General features: G+C 45.6%; 2 protein-coding genes across 13 annotated transcripts in view; one reads left to right on the forward strand and one right to left on the reverse strand.

The window, feature by feature from the left end:
• Window positions 1-19636, reverse strand: part of LRRC4C (leucine rich repeat containing 4C) — an 850059-nt gene that overhangs the window by 215952 nt on the left and 614471 nt on the right. The window lies entirely within an intron of this gene.
• LOC144930656 (uncharacterized) lies at window positions 14214-17977 on the forward strand. Its single transcript, XM_078853288.1, has 2 exons — window positions 14214-14843; window positions 16634-17977. The coding sequence occupies exons 1-2, from the start codon at window positions 14640-14642 to the stop codon at window positions 16889-16891; spliced, it is 462 nt and encodes a 153-aa protein (XP_078709414.1). The 5' UTR covers window positions 14214-14639; the 3' UTR covers window positions 16892-17977.

Raw genomic sequence — 19636 nt, forward strand, 5'->3', positions numbered from 1 at the left:
ACCCTTGACATCTGGATATCAATTCAAGAATGATGCAGAGAAATCATCATCACAAAGATAACATTGGTTTACATTTCAAACAGGCCCGGGGTGAATGAGTCAAGAGTCATGATGGTTTTTAAAAAAAAACAAAAAGGAAAATAGTTCACATGCACTCTAACTTTGGAAAACAAACTAGTCTGTGTTAGTGAATTTAATGCTGGTGAAATAGCCAGCCCTGGAGACTGAAATACTTTCTTCACTGCAAAAGCAGCAATCGAATGAGCATCCTACAAACAGCCCTGTGGATATGCCTCAACCCTAACATAGAGGGAGCATCTCCAGGGAGGAGAGGCCATGAGTCCTTTCGTCCTGGTCTGGTGAGATTGTCAGCAAGGTGCCAAATTAGTGTGATGGTAATTTACATTGTAAACTCCTCAAGGGCTCTTTGTCTTCTTCTTCCTATTAGGCTACACTATGTAAATAACGATATCACCAACGCATCTCCTATCAAATGAGTCACTGCTAATCTGCGATGGGTATGAAATGATTTTTATCTCATTACTAGTCCTTGGAGGTATTTTATGTCACTCAACTTTGGTTTTGAAAAATTACATTGATATCCAAGTGAATGGTAAACAAAAGAAATCTTCCTTGTGTTAATCTGTATGAGGCCAAGGAAATACTGTGGAGTCTGGTACTCAAAGAGTCTGTAAAAAGGCAATGGAACAACACAATATCCTTTTCCATATTCTTCCTCAGGGACCTAGGGAAATCAGTTGGAAAACACTGCACTTTTTTTGCAGTAGCTGCCATATATTGTCGTAACACCCCCATCAGAACATGGGAAATAAATGTCAGAAGGACAGAAGCCAATGCTTGTGTTCAAATACATGAAATATTGGCATGATAAGGCTGCCATAAGGCCTTTTATGGCCTACGTGTCCTAGTGCATGTGAGATTTGGTCTGGTAAAGGTGAGTAAAGAAACATAATTATTAGGTCACTGATCAGAACGGTTACTTGAGTGTTTACTAACAAATCAGACACTCCTGGTTTGGACAACCATTATTCCAACTGCTGTAGGCTCATCTGTTGTATAAGTTTTCCTCAGTAAAGCCTATTTAGTCAAAGTCATTCTCCTGTAAAAATATTGGCTGGAGAACAGTGATGTGGTGACCAAGGGAAATGTTCAGTAGCCTAGGGATATGGGAACCAGAGCTATTCTTATTAACCAGCAGGACAGCCAGTACATGCATAGCAGAACACAAGATTTGCCATAACATATTGGAGCACTGGTCCATCACATCCAATATCCTGAATCTGGCAGTGTCTGAAACTGAAGATGCAGGAGCAGGAGGTGAAAAAGTTCCACAGTGCATTTAGCTAGTGAAGCAGTGTTCTGTGGGCCCATCCTGCACTGCTGATGAAAATGGGAGTTATGCCATTGGTTTTATGGGGAGCTGGATGAGGAGGGGGGAATAGATTCCTTCATTACCTTTCTGGGAATCAGAGGAAACATCAGATTTGATTATCTTCCATTAGCCTGTGTACTATAACTACACTGTTGCTATGGCCACACAATAATCCAACCTACTTTAAAAAATACCACCACAATCTTCAATATTATGATTACAAATAATTAATCCAGATCAAAATAGCTCCAAAGCTACTGCTAGTTATACCTGGGCAGAGGACAAAGCTCATGATGAGCAGATGTAGTTAAATGATATTCTAAAAGAATGGAACAGTTCAGAAGAGGTAGTGAGGTGATAGAACCAGTTTCTCCATTATTTTCCTGAGTAATCCCTATTTAAGGATTCTGGATGCAAACATGTTGGGGAAACCTGAAGATCATTTAACAATTGAACATCTACAGAGAATGAGAGCTGAGACAGGAACAATACATGTAGTTCCTTTGAGGGTATTCCACCTGAGTTATAACATTTCCAAACGTGCTGCATAATGCAAATATTAATAGAACACGGGTGCCTTTGCTGTTGCAAAGAAATAGATGCACTGAAGCAAACCAAGTTATTTTTAATAAAGTAATTTCCATTTTAAATAACATGAAGTGGAGGCTGTAAAACAGCTTCCAAATCTGAACACTCCTAACACTGCCCACTGTCACATGGGGATGTCTGTGCCTTGTAGAAATCTGCTACTATGTTTGAAAAAGTCTGGGAAATGAAGAGAGGGATAAAGCTCTTTGTGTCAAAAACTTAACACAGGAAACACTGTGATTTAAACAAATTCACTGGGCTCCATGTCTAGGAAACAGCACTGAACAGCTGAAAAAGGAACTTCTACAGACTAACTGGGCTAAATCAATATAAGTATTCGGAGGAACACATAAGGACAGAGAATTAGATATAGTGCATTAATACTCTTGGTTTGGAATGGGACTTGAAATCTGAATAAATTCATGTGACCCTAGGGACTCCTGTATTCACACCTTACACACTGCTGCAGTAATATTTGTACAATATACACCATGTAAGTTATCACATGAAAGCTAATAATACATTGGTTACTAATGTCATTGTAAAATGCATGTGTTAGCATTATAAGTGAAGTTATGATTTCCCTCTGTCAGATGTTAATAAAATGTGATTGAATCAGAAAGATCTGGGGAGACGGTAAACAGTTTTTTTCCCCCAGATAAAGGAAAGGCTGTTTCCATCCAAACACAATCACAGACAATAGGCAATCACAGTCAAGCAGCCATTCATTGGCATATGAGAGATGGCAGGGACAGATCAATTTGCATTGTAGAAAGCAGCACAGGAAAAGAAACCAGAATTCAAACTTTTCCATCAGACTCCATGGTAGCCTTCCTCACTGCAGGAGCTTTGAACTTTGAGAAGGATATTTAGTAAAAGCTGTATCATCTGGTACATTACCAACTGGAAAGCTCTAGAAACTGGCATTTTGAAGTGCTGGATCTGAGCAGCTCCCCACAAGCGGTGACATGTCCCTACTGCTCCTAGGCAGAGGAATGGCCAAGCGCTCCGTGTGCTGCCCCCATCCCACCCCGAGCGCTGGTTACGCAGCTCCCATTGGCTGGGGACCATGGCCAATAGGAACTGCAGGGGCAGCACCTGCGGGTGAAGACAGTGTGTAGAGCTTCTTGGCCGTGCCTCCGTCTAGGAGCAGCAGGGACATGTCGCCAGTTGCAGGGAGCACCCAGTACCCCCTCCCGTGCCCCAACCCTCAACCCTGAACCCCTCCCACACCCAAACCCCCCACAGAACCTGCATCCCACACCTCCTCCCGTGCCCCGAGGCCCCTCCCACTCCCAAACTACTTCCCTCCATTGGTAAGTATAACTCTTAGGTAACTGGAATTTTTGATTAACCGGCACCTCCAATTCCTCCAACATATTGGATAACAAAGCTTTTACTGTATTGCAAAAGTTGACAGGACTATAAAATAGAGGGGCAAAGAACCCCAAGTTACCTTTCACCTAAGAAAACAAAGGATCCAAACACTTTGTACTTTGAGGGAGATCATGAGCAAGAGGGTGGCCAGGCACCTTGTTGTAAGGAGGTGTGTTAAGAATCTTACCTTGAACCAAGACTATAGTTTTGTTAAGTCTTAGTCACTAGGAAGTGTTTTTCACTTTTATTTGTTTGAAACCAACATTTCTGATTTTATCACTTATACTGGATCTCACTTAAAAACTCTCTCTTTTTGATTAAATAAACTTGTTTTATTTTTTTCTAAATCAACCCAGTGCTGTGTTTGGCTTGAAGTAATTAACTCCAGTTAAAGCAACACACTGCTGTGCTTTCCACTCTTTAAAGGAGCAACAGACCTTGTTACTCCTCTGAATGTTCCAGCAGAGGGCTGTACATTTCAAAACAGATGGTTTGGGGGCAGTTTGGGTCTGGGAGTGTGTTAGGGTAACTTGGCTAGCAGTAACCAAGGCTGGTGGAGACCAGAGTGTGACTGAGGTATAACAACAGGCTGCTGAACCCACAGTTGCTAAACCAGGGCTGCTCAACACACAGACATTGAGTACATGTGTGTATGCTGGCTGGGAGCATCCAGACAGGGAGTTGCAGCAGCAGAGCATTTTAAGGACAAGCAGTGACACAACTGTTCACTGAACTGCACCCCAGAATGTGAAACTTCATAAATAAATTAACTGCAGACAGCACTATCTCCACATTGAAGAGATTGCAGTGATACAACCTTGGGCTCTGAGCTCCTCAGATCCCACAAATTAAGCAGGCTGTGTCTGGCTAATACTTGGATAAGAGACCTCCAGAGAAATCCCAGGGCATTGCTGCACATGGTGTCATCTCTGAGCCAGCACTAACCCAACAGCCCAACTTGGTATTAATACCCTCTACCAAAAAACCAGCAACATTCCAATATAGAAATAGTTGCATTTCGTTTGTAGATGAAATGATTGATAAATATAATTAGCTATAGCCTAAGGAGGCAGCGTTCAAATCCATATTAGGGGTTTGTAATCAGCGTTCAAGTCCAGGGATATGAGTCTATATTTCTCAGCAATCCAAAGGAGGAGTTCATATTTGAGGATCCATTTCCAACAATACAGCTCCAATCCATCTGTATGTGAAGCACTTTGGGGCTCTTCTGGTTGGAAGGTTCTGTACAAAATGTTGTACCACAGTCTTTTAAACAATGTAAGTTAAACTAGCTATTAAAAACAAAGAAAAAGGGGGCATGCCAGTGATTATACAGATGGGTTATTAAAAATGATAATTTTCCATCTGTGATTACAAATCAAGATACTGAATAGCTGCAGTACCCCGTCCACAGCAAGTGAACAGAAAATGTAGAATTAGTAAATACCAGAGTCTGAAATGATGCTGAAGAGCCGAGATACTGTCCAGTAATAACAAAGCACCAGATGCTGCCCACTCCATAGCATGATAATACCTGGCAATGCTAAAGATATTGCACAGTTAGGAAATGAGGATTTTTTTTCCTGATGTGTTTCCGAGGCTACTCATCCCTAAGACTGAATAAATCTCCAGATTTTTGAATGCTAAAAATTGCCCTGCACATTGTTTCTTACTTAATAAAGAGCTCATCATAAAGCTTCCGAACAGGTAGCGTGAAGTGTCTCCAAGGCAATTATTATGTTCCCATGTCACAGACACCAATTCTCCAAATTGGAGACCTAATAGGTGCTTTATAATAATTTCAGGCCATCCTTAGTTTCAGGAAAGAATGTCTTCTTATACCACAGGTTTTCTTGATTTCTGACAAGGTTTTATAGAATCTGTGAGGAGTCTCTCTATTTTTCACGACCAGTGAATGGTTCTGCTGTTAATGAATCAGGCTGGGATTGAAGAGACAAGGTTCAGTTTCCAACTCTGCCATTCACATCCTGTGTGACCTTGGACAAGTTATTCAATCTCTCTCTGGCTGTCTGTAAAACAGGGCTAACAATACCTGGGGTTAGGAGGGACCACAAGGGTCATCTAGTCTAACCCCTGCCAAGATGCAGGATTTATTGTGTCTAAACCATCCAAGATAGATGGCTATCCAGCTTCTTTTTGAAAACCTCCAGTGAAGGAGATCCCATGACTTCCCTAGGCAGTTTATTCCATTGTTTTAGTGTTCTTAAATTAGGAAGTTTTTCCTGAGATTTAATCTAAATCTGCCATGCTGAAGTTTGAACCCATTGCCTCGTCTCCTGCCTTCCATGGCAAGAGAGAATTTTTTTTCCTCCATCTTTTTATGGCAGCCTGTCAAGTATTTGAAAATCATTATTATATACCTTGTAATCTCCTCTTTTCCAAACTAAACATACCCAATGCCTTCAGCCTTTGCTCATATAGCTTCCATTCCATCCCTTTGATCATCTTTGTTGCTTGTATCTGGATCCTTTCCATTTTCTCTAAATCCTTTATATGCACTGGTGACCAAAACTGGATACAGTACGCCATCTGAGGCATAACCAGCACTAAATAGAGTGGTTTTATCATTAAGGCTACAATTTAGTCATGGGTATTTTCAGTAAAAGTCATGGACAGGTCACGGGCAACAAAAAACAAAATTCACGGCCATGACCTGTCCATGACATTTACTATAAATCCCCCTGACTAAATCTTACCTGCTCCTAGGGCACCACTGCTCTTAGGGGCCCCATGGTGCTGATGCCCTGTGGTGGAACTGACTCTGGCTGTCTGCTGCTCCAAGACCTCTGGGGCTGCCCACCGGCTAGTGCTCAGGCTACCCCTGGGACTGCCCTGGGGTCAGCTGCCCTGATTGCTGCAGCTGTGGAAGTCACAGAATCCGTGACTTCCACAACCTCTATGACAGACTCACAGCCTTACCTACCACCTTGCATGCTATACCTCTGTTAATGCAACCCAAAAATAGCATTTGCTTTTTTTTGCAACAGTATCACATTGCTGACTCATGTTGAGGTTGTGATCCACCACAATTCCCAGATCATTTCAGCAGTGCTGCTGCCGAGTCAGTTATCCCTCATTCTGTATTTATGCATTTGGTTTTTCTTCCCTAAGAGTAGTGCCTTACATTTGTCTTTCATTTTGTTGTCTCTAGTGCATTTCAAGTTATCAAGATCCCTTTGTATTTTAGCTCTATCATCCAAAGTGTTTGCAACTCCCGCCCCAGATATTTGTGTCATCTGAAAATTCTCTTTATTCCTACATCCAAATCATGAATAAAGATGTTAAATAACACCAGACCCAGAACAGATCCCTGTGGAACCCCACTTAAGACCTCCTTCCAATCCAATATCATTCCATTAATAGTTACTCTTTGTTTGCAATTGTTTAACCAATTAGGTATGCACTTAATGGTAGTTCTAATGAACCTGCATTTCTCCAGTTTACTCATGGGCATCGGGGGGGGTGCGGTACTCAAGGGGGTGTGTGAAGAGGTGCAAGCAGTTAGTGGGGGGCCCCTCGGGGGAAGGAGAGAAGAGGCATGAGCAGCAGGCGGGGGACGTCAGGAGAGGGAGCAGAGAGGTGAAGGCAGGGGATGGGGCCGAGCAGGAGTGGGGCCTGGGGCATAGTGGAGTGGAGCATGGGCAAGGCCTCGGAGGGGAGGAGGCTGAATCATAGAATCATAGAATATCAGGGTTGGAAGGGACCCCAGAAGGTCATCTAGTCCAACCCCCTGCTCAAAGCAGGACCAATTCCCAGTTAAATCATCCCAGCCAGGGCTTTGTCAAGCCTGACCTTAAAAACCTCTAAGGAAGGAGATTCTACCACCTCCCTAGGTAACGCATTCCAGTGTTTCACCACCCTCTTAGTGAAAAAGTTTTTCCTAATATCCAATCTAAACCTCCCCCACTGCAACTTGAGACCATTACTCCTCGTTCTGTCATCTGCTGCCATTGAGAACAGTCTAGAGCCATCCTCTTTGGAACCCCCTTTCAGGTAGTTGAAAGCAGCTATCAAATCCCCCCTCATTCTTCTCTTCTGCAAGCTGAACAATCGCAGCTCCCTCAGCCTCTCCTCATAACTCATGTGTTCCAGTCCCCTAATCATTTTTGTTGCCCTTCGCTGGACTCTCTCCAATTTATCCACATCCTGCTTGAAGTGTGGGGCCCAAAACTGGACACAGTACTCCAGATGAGGCCTCACCAATGTCGAATAGAGGGGAATGATCACGTCCCTCGATCTGCTCGCTATGCCCCTACTTATACATCCCAAAATGCCATTGGCCTTCTTGGCAACAAGGGCACACTGCTGACTCATATCCAGCTTCTCGTCCACTGTCACCCCTAGGTCCTTTTCCGCAGAACTGCTGCCTAGCCATTCGGTCTCTAGTCTGTAGCTGTGCATTGGGTTCTTCCGTCCTAAGTGCAGGACCCTGCACTTATCCTTGTTGAACCTCATCAGATTTCTTTTGGCCCAATCCTCCAATTTGTCTAGGTCTTTCTGTATCCTATCCCTCCCCTCCAGCGTATCTACCACTCCTCCCAGTTTAGTATCATCCGCAAATTTGCTGAGAGTGCAATCCACACCATCCTCCAGATCATTTATGAAGATATTGAACAAAACCGGCCCCAGGACCGACCCCTGGGGTACTCCACTTGATACCGACTGCCAACTAGATATGGAGCCATTGATCACTACCCGTTGAGCCCGACAATCTAGCCAGCTTTCTACCCACCTTGTAGTGCATTCATCCAGCCCATACTTCCTTAACTTGCTGACAAGAATACTGTGGGAGACCGTGTCAAAAGCTTTGCTAAAGTCAAGAAACAATACATCCACTGCTTTCCCTTCATCCACAGAACCAGTAATCTCATCATAAAAGGCGATTAGATTAGTCAGGCATGACCTTCCCTTGGTGAATCCATGCTGGCTGTTCCTGATCACTTTCCTCTCATGCAAGTGCTTCAGGATTGATTCTTTGAGGACCTGCTCCATGATTTTTCCAGGGACTGAAGTGAGGCTGACTGGCCTGTAGTTCCCAGGATCCTCCTTCTTCCCTTTTTTAAAGATTGGCACTACATTAGCCTTTTTCCAGTCATCCGGGACTTCCCCGGTTCGCCACGAGTTTTCAAAGATAATGGCCAATGGCTCTGCAATCACAGCCACCAATTCCTTCAGCACTCTCGGATGCAACTCGTCCGGCCCCATGGACTTGTGCACGTCCAGCTTTTCTAAATAGTCCCGAACCACTTCTTTCTCCACAGAGGGCTGGTCACCTCCTCCCCATGCTGTGCAGCCCAGTGCAGCAGTCTGGGAGCTGACCTTGTTCGTGAAGACAGAGGCAAAAAAAGCATTGAGTACATTAGCTTTTTCCACATCCTCTGTCACTAGGTTACCTCCCTCATTTAGTAAGGGGCCCACACTTTCCTTGGCTTTCTTCTTGTTGCCAACATACCTGAAGAAACCCTTCTTGTTACTCTTGACATCTCTTGCTAGCTGCAGCTCCAGGTGCGATTTGGCCCTCCTGATATCATTCCTACATGCCCGAGCAATATTTTTATACTCTTCCCTGGTCATATGTCCAACCTTACACTTCTTGTAAGCTTCTTTTTTATGTTTAAGATCTGGTAGGATTTCACCATTAAGCCAAGCTGGTCGCCTGCCATATTTACTATTCTTTTGACTCATCGGGATGGTTTGTCCCTGTAACCTCAACAGGGATTCCATGAAATACAGCCAGCTCTCCTGGACTCCTTTCCCCTTCAAGTTAGTCCCCCAGGGGATCCTGGCCATCCGTTCCCTGAGGGAGTCGAAGTCTGCTTTCCTGAAGTCCAGGGTCCATATCCTGCTGCTTACCTTTCTTCCCTGCATCAGGATCCTGAACTCAACCAACTCATGGTCACTGCCTCCCAGATTCCCATCCACTTTTGCTTCCCCCACTAATTCTACCCGGTTTGTGAGCAGCAGGTCAAGAAAAGCGCCCCCCCTAGTTGGCTCCTCTAGCACTTGCGCCAGGAAATTGTCCCCTACGCTTTCCAAAAACTTCCTGGATTGTCTATGCACCGCTGTATTGCTCTCCCAGCAGATATCAGGAAAATTAAAGTCACCCATGAGAATCAGGGCATGCGATCTAGTAGCTTCCGTGAGCTGCCGGAAGAAAGCCTCATCTACCTCATCCCCCTGGTCCGGTGGTCTATAGCAGACTCCCACCACTACATCACTCTTGTTGCACACACTTCTAAACTTAATCCAGAGACACTCAGGTTTTTCTGCAGTTTCGTACCGGAGCTCTGAGCAGTCATACTGCTCCCTTACATACAGTGCTACTCCCCCACCTTTTCTGCCCTGCCTGTCCTTCCTGAACATTTTATAACCATCCATGACAGTACTCCAGTCATGTGAGTTATCCCACCAAGTCTCTGTTATTCCGATCACGTCATAATTCCTTGACATCACCAGGACCTCCAGTTCTCCCTGCTTGTTTCCAAGGCTTTGTGCATTTGTATATAAGCACTTGAGATAACCTGTTGAGGGCAGGGCTCAAGGCAGACCATGGGGTAGGGCCACGATCTGGGCACTGGTGCCCCCCCCCAGCTTCTAAGGAGCTTCTAAGGTGCTCATGCTCAGCCTCCCCAAATGCAGGGGTCACTCTCCGCCCATTAATTTACTTATGAAAATGTCATGTGAGACTGTCTCAAAAGCATTGTTAAAGTCTGGGTATATTATATCCACTCTTTCAGTTGGAAACTGTTGATTCTCACCAGAATGTATAAAACACACAAGAAATGGTTAATTTCATAGATTCTGAGACCAGGAAGAACTGCTATGATCATCTAGTCTGACCTCCTGTTTAACACGAGCCATAGGAATTCCCTGAATTAATTCCTGTTTGAACTAGAACACATTTTTTTTAAAAACCATTAAATTAGTAAAAGCAGCTCCCTGAAGTTTCATGCGTCATGTTCTTGGGTATGATCAACCACTGAGAGCTAGTTCTGAGGCTTCTTATAATAGGATATCCTGCTGGGAACTCTTGGTGGGAAGAACTTTTCAGGACAAATGAAATCTGTCCCTTATTACAATGAAGGAGACTGTCTCATGCTCATGCATTTTCAGTTGATATCAGTTCATTGAGTCTTTATTAATACAGTCCATTGCTGTTTTCTCTCATTCAATTCTGGACTCTTTCATACTTTTACTCCAGACCCATCAGTAAGACAAACTAATAGGAAAACTACCATATGTGCAAAACAGAATGGAAAAAGAGTTGAAAGGAACAGAGTGAGGGGACAGACTGATAAAAACAAACATGCATTTCATTAAAATTGAGTGTAAATGTTGCAATCTTCCATACAGTATGTCCACCAGCATGTATTCTTGCTATTATGTGGTATGAATGTGATTCATGTCCAGAATGATTGATTTATAAAATATTCCAACATATTATGCCCACTCTCCACACAGTAATAGGTATGTGGGCTGTGGTCCATAATGCCCTGCTGCTTATTTTGCAAAAGGCTATCACTTCCATTTTCAGTTCCTCTGATAATTGGCAGTGTTTGCAGAAGCAGCCAACATTTTACATTAGAGGTTCCGGAGGATGCATCATGTGCTGATTGCTTTCTCTGTCAATTTGTTTTGTTTGCACGGTAATGAAATAGAAATGAAACTATCAAAAATATTCAGCTCATAAAATTTGAAGGAAGATGGGCAGCCCATTCTAGCTGACTGGCAGTATTCCATCTTGATGGGATTAGTTCACTGCTTCCCAATATATCCCTCTAGTAACAAGACAAGATAAGAGGATGACATGAGACAAGACTGTGGGTGACCCTTTCATAATCTGAATGCTTCTGGGTGTTGGAGTATTGTCCAGCAGATCAAGTGCTGGGATAAGTGTTAAATATTTTTTTGGTATAGAGGGCAGTTTTGCAAATACCAAGGTGCTTTACAAAATTATCAATATACACCCAATCCTGGAACTTTAACATTTTATCATTCATGCAGAGTGCATTCCACTGAATAACACTGAGGGCCTGTAATAAAGACGCTCCCCCTTTGCTGAAGAACATTGACATTTTAAGGGTCCTGGAATGTGCAGGGACCACTTCACCTTGCATTGAAATGGAACCTGTGGGATACAGCAGCTAGAATGATGACACTAGTCACATTGCAACAGTTAAGGAAAAAAGAGGTGAAGAAGAGTAATTCTGTTGAAACAGCAAGGGGATTCTAAATGAACAGAATATAATTATCAGAGTTGGAATCTGGTCAACACATTAGGTTCAGATTTACACTTTGTGTGAAAGGTGGCACATGAAGATGCACTGCACCTTCCCTAGGGCCAAGGCTCTGGTTCCATTCTGACTTAGAAAGAAAAATGTCATCTACTAAATCACCCATACCACTTGCTACAGAATCCTCATTTTCCCCCTGGAAGAATCCCATGTCCTCACCTACTGACTTCAATTCTGGAGACTGTGATTCCACCCCTTCTTTCATGAAATGATTTCACATCCTAATAGATCTTGCTGTCATCATTGGCTGAGCCTCGCCGGCCAAAGAGATGTGATTTGAAAAAATCAAATTCATTTCTCAGCCCTGGAAACAGCGGTTAAATCTCGCCCTCCCCACACCCATCTCCCACAAAATACCCTAAAAAGAACACTATTTCCTGCAAACACATCTGACTGAGTAGAGACATTGATCGACCTTGTTGGAAAGCAATAAAATGCAACACTATTCATGTTGGGGAGAAATTAACATTGTCATTAAACAGAATTGAGCACGTTAGAAGGTGTGGATTGTGAGCCAAAAGAGAATTTAAATATTCCCAGCGTTGCCTACACCTTCCTCTCCTCCAGGGATTTATTATCATTTGCTGTTGTGCTTCCATCCCTAATAAATTGAATAACTAGCTCACTAAATGCAGAGCAATCAGTTGCTCCAATTATTCATATGAAATGTTATCCTTCCAACAAAAGGATGTTGGCACTCTATTACTTGGCAAAGTTTGCTTTCACAGTGTTTTCTATTTTTTTTCCTACCTCAGTTTGAACTGAATTCAATCACTTAGCATGTTGCTTAAATGGGCCTGCTATATGAAGCAGTGAGAGTGCTTGCCTCCTGGAATGTCTCAGACTTGGCAAAACCAGTTCCAAAGACAGCACGTGAAGGCCATTCATCAACTTTATTATCATTCTGAAGCCTTGTCTACACTGGCAAGTTTCGGCGCAGCAAAACAGCTTTCTGCAGTGTAACTCCTGAGGTGTACACATGGACAAGTCACATAGTATGCAGAAACTGCGCAGCTGCAACGCTGTAAAAAAACGCTCTAAAAAGAGAGGCGTACGGTTTTCTGCACAAGAGCTACAGCCAGGAAGAGGAGGAACATGGATGTGGGAGGAACATGGATGGGGGACAGACACACCATTGCTGCACACAAGCAATTAGTTTAAGCCGCAGTCTTGGAGAAGACCTTCCCTTGATTCCCTGCTCACCCTCAGCAGCGAGATATCTTCCACAATGAACACAGCCTGTGGAAAACGTGGGGACAAGAATGATTATCAGGCCCACCATACAGTGCTGGCTCTCCCCAAGAGCCATGTGCCCACTCTACAGTAGGGTCCAGGAATACTGATTTACCCTGACTCTGTGGCTACTCACGATTTTGGGGGTCTTGTGGCTCATGTGTGTTTGCCTGGGGTATCTGACAGTTAGTGACAGGTATGTGAATAGTGACTGTGTTTTAAAACACTGAATCAGTGTTATGTATGTTGCAAACAATACTGCTTCCATAAAATGTTGCATTTTGGCTTCACAGAGATGACTTTGGGAGCCCTGCCTCCCTCTTTGTTATCGCCAGCTGATCATCTGCGCAGAATTAGAAAGTGGCCACAAAGAACTAAAGAGGACTTTCTACATGAGGTTATGATGCACTCTGCGGCTGAAAAACAGGAATTGAAGAAGTGACGGGACAGCGAGAAGAGGGACCTAAAGGAGAATGTGGCGTGCCAGAATGAAGCTATGAAGCAGCTCCTAAACATTATGGAGCGCCAAGAGGATATTAGCACTGCAAACTGGGCACCTCTGGGCCCACCCTCCCCTGAAGCTGCTGCCACAAAACACTTTTCCATGTGCCCCCCCAGACACCGCCAACACACTCTTATCAAACTCCTGGCTCCAGTATGTACCTGCGGCATCCACTCCTCCCCCACCACAGCAGACTCCCAGTACCCACTGCACTCTGAAGGGTTAATGTCTAGCTATTCCACCTGGAAGCAGGCGGGGCACACCCTGACTGTTTCTTAGGAGCAATGCACACATTGCTCTATCCAAGGACAAGGGCTAGATATGAACCCTGAGAACTTGATTGTTTGGACAGCAACTGTGGGAGGTTTTTTTAGCCTGGGCTCAAGGCCTGAGAACCAGGATTGTAGTAGATAGAGGATGGTAACTAAGCATATGAATCAACGTCATACATTCCTTTGTGTAGCAGTGTGTAATGCTTAGGGGGAGAAATATAATAAAAGGAGAAGGTGGAAGGCAGGGGGGGCAGAACAGCCCATCTCCGCTGACCAGCCTGTTTGCTTGCATAAAGCTGTGTTCTGTCTCATCACTGAACCGCAACAACTGGCGCCCAAATGTGGGGCCCTCAGCACTCACCTCGCCCGGCAAGGGTTTCAGACGCGTCACTCATCCACTTCGTGGATCCCGGTGAGTATTTTTCATTGTGGTAAGTATGGGAAGCTCCCTCTCTGCTTTGCAAGTGCAACACCGCAATGAGCTGCAGTATTTGCTGCGTAAGGCTCAGCATGACTGCCCAGCTTGAGAACTCACTCTCCTGCTACAGGAGGTGCGTGCCAAGTGCCCGTGGTATCCTGAAGCTGGAAGCCTTAAGCTAGCGGACTGGGAGCGATTGGGCCAGACATTGCACAAAGAGCCTCGGGCACCCGTGCAGGCTTTACATGCCTGGCACCTCTGCCGCGACGTGGTACAGCGTGTCGCCTCGGACAGACCCTCCCTCGCGAGGCTGGTGCTCTCGCCGCCCCCGTCCGCCCCTGCAGCCATCCCCCCTCCTGGCGATGCGACACAGCATGTCGCCTCGGAAAGGCCCTCTCCAGCCCCAACAGAGGAGCTGCCGATCCTGCCACCCCCGTCCGCTCCTGCAGTCATCCCTCCCCCTGCTTCGCCCCCAGTGCCTCTATTACCACCGCCTCCCTGGCCTTCCCCACCGGAGCCGGTGTGTGATCACCCTCCCCCCATGGGGCCCCCCGGAGAGTCATCTGCATCTGCTCAGAAGCTTTCGCTGGTGCAACAAATGGTTCACGCAGCGAAAGCTCGATCAGATCTTACAGCAGAGGAGCTGGCTGATCTGGTCTCCGTTTGCCCGGTGACCTGGCAGAATGATGACCAGGGCAACCCCGTGGGCACCTGGACTACTCTGCCATACTCGGTGGTTAGAGAGGTAAAGAAAGCAATTCGTGAATTTGGCCTGACTAGCACCTTTGTGCGTGGTCTCATTGAAGGGATGGGTGCTGGGTACTCCCTAATCCCTGAGGATTGGAAAACGCTGCTGCGCATGATGTTGTCACCCAGTCAGTATGTTATTTGGCTTAGTGAGTATCGGCAGATGGCAGAACGCCAAGCCCAGGTATATAGAGAGCAAGGTATCATTTATGAGCATTTGGCAGGGGAGGGCCAGTTTGCTACTATTGGGATGCAGTCTCAACTCCCTCAGGCTGTCTTCCCCATTATCTCCACCTGTGCCCAGCATGCTTTCAAGAAGGTCCCGGATTCAGGCAAGCCTACCAAAAGCTTTGTCAGTATCCGTCAGGGTGCCTTAGAGTCCTTTTTGGATTTTACCAACAGATTGCAGGAGGACACTGACTTTCGGCTGCCAGGGGAGGTCTGTGCCATACCTACACAGGTGATGGGACCTCTCCCTGCCGGCTTTTAGGTCTTGTTCTCCCTCGCTCACATGCTGGGAAACAGGGCTTTTTTGTCATTCCAGGGGTCATTGATGCTGATTACACTGGCATTATTAAGGTTCAGGTGTGGACTCATCTTCCACAGTCGCTCCCGCGTGGACGGTCAATTGCACAATTGATTTTAGTCCCCTATCAGGTGCCAGCTGCCGAGGATCGAACTCGGGGCGGAGGAGGCTTTGGATCTACGTTGTCTCACTCGCCGTCTCACAGCGTTCAGAATTAGCTGCTGTTATTTTGGTCTTTCAACTTTTTGCTGATTGTCCCTTTAATTTAATTGTGGATACCCATTATGTTTATTAGGTAATTGCTTATTTACCCCTTGCCCTCATTACCCCTCAGGTTGATGCAGACCTCCTTCACCTGTTTTTGTCTTTACAGCATCTTCTTGCCACTCGTCATTTCCCTTACTTTGTTGCTCATATTCGCAGTCATACCCCTCTGCCTGGGCCACTCACTGAGGGCAATGCACGCGCCGATTGCGCGTTGCGTGGTCAGGTAAATTCCCTTTTTTCTGACCCCATTGAAAGCCATGCCTTTTTTCATCAGTCTGCCTCTGTTTTGGCCCGGCAGTTTCACATTCCTGCTGATCATGCACGTTCCATTGTCCGTTCCTGCCCCCACTGTGCTGCTGCTGCTCCTACCTTTTCTTATGCCGTTAACCCCCGAGGTACCGCAGCAAATCAGCTGTGGCAAATGGATGTTACTCATGTACCACAATTCCGCCCCTATTCATTTTTACATGTTTCCGTTGATACTTATTCAGGCTTCCTTTGGGCAACCCCACAACGTGGGGAAGCCACTAACAAAGTTATTCACCATTTGCTGGCCTGCTTTTCTGTTATGGGTCGCCCTTGCCAAATTAAAACAGATAATGCCCCAGCCTACTGCTCTGCAGCCCTCTCCACCTTTTGTGCCCGCTGGGATGTCCGTCTTAAACATGGAATCCCTTATAATTCCACGGGCCAAGCCATTGTTGAACGTGCCAATCGCACACTCAAAACCTTGCTAGATAAACAATTAAAACAAGGGGAGCTGCGTCTCCGAACCTTAGGAGACATTCAACAACAGATGTATATTCTCTTGTTTACTTTAAATAATTTAACACTGAATGCAGATCTGCAGACCCCTGCGGATCGGCATTTTCACAAATCTGAGGTACTGGAAAGACCGCGTGTCTTTTACCGTCAGCTGCCCGATCCACAGTGGCTGGGCCCAGCACCTCTAATCACTTGGGGTCGGGGATATGCTGCTGTGTCTCTCCCTGCAGGACCGTTGTGGGTTCCAGCCCGGTGCGTGCGACCAGCACTTAAACAACATGGCATGGCACCAGGGGCTGTCGAATCCCATACCAGAGTTTCAGCTGACCTTGGAGGAGACCGCGTTGCCCCCCGAGTCGACAACGGCGGGACGGAAACGGAGGAGGCGTAACGTCCCAAGCCAGCCCGTGACAGGGGGAGCAGTAAAAGCATTGGTCGCCACGGCTCAACGAAAACTGGCAGCAGATTCAGCAGCCAGAAACTCCTAAGACTTTGTTTGTGGCGATTCTCGCCCAAATCACTGCTAATTCTGTGATGATTGTGTGCCTTTTGTGCCTGCTATTTTCTGTAGGGGTTGGCTCGGAAGCGCCTCCCCCGTTACAAGTCCGAAGGAGAATAAGATACTGCTCTTTGCTTATGCTAATCTTTTCTCCCAGTACTCTAGCATGGCTAATTGGGGCCCGGCCAACTATATTCTGCCTCGCACGGCTATATCCCTTCACACACCGTACCCGGCCGGGGCTCACAATGTCACCTGTGCGCGTGTAGTTAACTGCACTAGTACAAAGGTGCCATTGGGCTGTCAAAAAATTTCTCAATCCCTTTTAAATTGTTCCCATGCTGTTAATGTTTCATATAATTATGGCCATATCATCCTACCATCAGGATGGGTTTTTACTTGTGGTTCATGCACCTTTAATTATATTCCTGCAAATTTAAGTGATGGCACCCTTTGCTGTCTTAGTAGAATGATACTTATATTGCCTTTTGCTGGTTACAATTGTAGTAAAAGAAGTGTACCCCTTTTAGATGATTATATTGCAGATGTTAAGCTTTTGGTTATTTTGTGTTTGTAATCATTGGGCTTATTTTTTGTTGTTGCTGTGTACAATGTATTCCTTCCTTGTTAAGACTTTGTAAAATTTTGCCCTGGAAAGCTCCCCAGGTTATGTCCTTGTCTGTCTGGGAGTTAAATAGCATGACAAAACAAATTGGCGGCTACCATGAGATGGCCAACTATCAATAAACAAAAAAAGGGGAGATGAAGGGTTAATGTCTAGCTATTCCACCTGGAAGCAGGCGGGGCACACCCTGACTGTTTCCTAGGAGCAATGCACACATTGCTCTATCCAAGGACAAGGGCTAGATATGAACCCTGAGAACTTGATTGTTTGGACAGCAACTGTGGGAGGTTTTTTTAGCCTGGGCTCAAGGCCTGAGAACCAGGATTGTAGTAGATAGAGGATGGTAACTAAGCATATGAATCAACGTCATACATTCCTTTGTGTAGCAGTGTGTAATGCTTAGGGGGAGAAATATAATAAAAGGAGAAGGTGGAAGGCAGGGGGGGCAGAACAGCCCATCTCCGCTGAATAGCCTGTTTGCTTGCATAAAGCTGTGTTCTGTCTCATCACTGAACCGCAACAGCACTCAACACCCATTCCTCTGAAGTTTAGCCCTGTTGAAGTACAGTACCCGCTGCACTGTACTCCAAAGAGAAGGTTGAATATGATTCCTGGACATACACAAATCTTTAACCATCCTGGGACCCCACCTCTTTCTGGGACCTTTGCTTCCCCCAGTCCTCTCAGTGCTGATGTGTTTTGTTTTTTCTGTCTCTCTCCTCCGGATCTTGTTTTTTAATAAAAGAATTGTTCTGGTTTGAAAACAATCTCTCTTCTATTAAGCGAAAGGAAACATAGCCCTGCAAAGCAACAGACAATTATCTTAAACCTTTATATTGCATCGTCTGCACCTATCACAATCACCTCCTAGCATTACAAGAACTGCACTCCCAAGCATAGCAACAAATATTAGAGGCTTTCAGCTTCAAATTGCTGCCTCAAGGCATCCCTGATCCTTATGGCCCTGCGCTGAGCCCCTCTAAAAGCCCTGGTCTCTGGCCGTTCAAATTCAGCCTCCAGGTGCTGAGCTTCAGCAGTCCAGCCCTGAATGAAGCGTTCACCCTTCCCTTCACAAATATTATGAAATGTACAGCACGTGGCTATAAGCATAGGAATATTGTCATTGGCCAGGTCCAGTTTCCTATATAGGCAGCGCCAGAGGGCCTTTAAACAGCAAAAAGCACACTCAACAGTCATTCTGCACTTGCTCAGCCTGTTGTTGAACTGCTCCTTGCTGTGTATGGCTTCATAAGCCATGGCATTATGGGGTAGGCGGAGTCTCCCAGGATCACAATGGGCATTTCAACTTCCCCTCTGGTGATCTACTGCTCCGGAAAGAAAGTCCCTGCTTGCAGCTTCCTGAACAGACCAGTATTCCGAAAGATGCATGCGTCATGCACCTTTCCAGACCACCTGTGTTAATGTCCGTGAAACGCCCACGGTGATCCACAAGCACCTGGAGAACCATAGAGAAATACCCTTCCAATTAATGTACTCAGTGGCTAGGTAGTCTGGTGCCAGAATTGGAATATGTGTGCCATCTATTGCCCCTCCACAGTTAGGGAAGCCCATTTGTGCAAAGCCATCCACAATGTCACGCACGTTGCCCAGAGTCACAGTCTTTCAGAGCAGGATGCGATTAATGGTCCTACACACTTCTGTCAACACAAGCCCAACAGTCAACTTTCCCACTCCAAACTGGTTAGCGCCAGATTCCACACTGCAATCGCCATGTGCTTGTCCAATGGCAGGGCAGCTGTCATTCTTGTGTCCTTGCACCGCAGGGCTGGGGCAAGCTCATCACATGTCCCATGAATGTGGCTTTCCTCATCCTAAAGTTTATCCCATACATGCACGATGATGTGATCCCACCACTCAGTGCTTGTCTCCCAAGTCCAAAAGCAGCATTCCACTGTCACCTCCATGAATGCCACAAGCAATCTCATGTCATAGATTCTATGCATGGTAAGATCAAAGTTGCATTCCTCTTGCCCTTGTATTTTAAGGAATAACTCCACTGCCACTCGTGATGTGTTAGTCAAAGCAGGCAGCATAGTGGTCAACAGTTTGAGATCCATTCCTGAAGACTGAAGAGGCAGGGCGCGCAAT

Source organism: Lepidochelys kempii, chromosome 6 (assembly GCF_965140285.1).
Source record: "Lepidochelys kempii isolate rLepKem1 chromosome 6, rLepKem1.hap1, whole genome shotgun sequence".
In the NCBI taxonomy this organism is placed as follows: domain Eukaryota; kingdom Metazoa; phylum Chordata; order Testudines; family Cheloniidae; genus Lepidochelys; species Lepidochelys kempii.

What these genes read in the sequence shown, in the direction of transcription:
- LOC144930656 (XM_078853288.1), top strand. Translation starts at nt 14,640, where the DNA reads ATGGGGCCCCCCGGAGAGTCATCTGCATCTGCTCAGAAGCTTTCGCTG. An exon ending in CATACTCGGTGGTTAGAGAG is followed by an intron (nt 14,844 to 16,633) that starts GTAAAGAAAGCA and finishes CTCTCCCTGCAG; the next exon opens with GACCGTTGTGGGTTCCAGCC.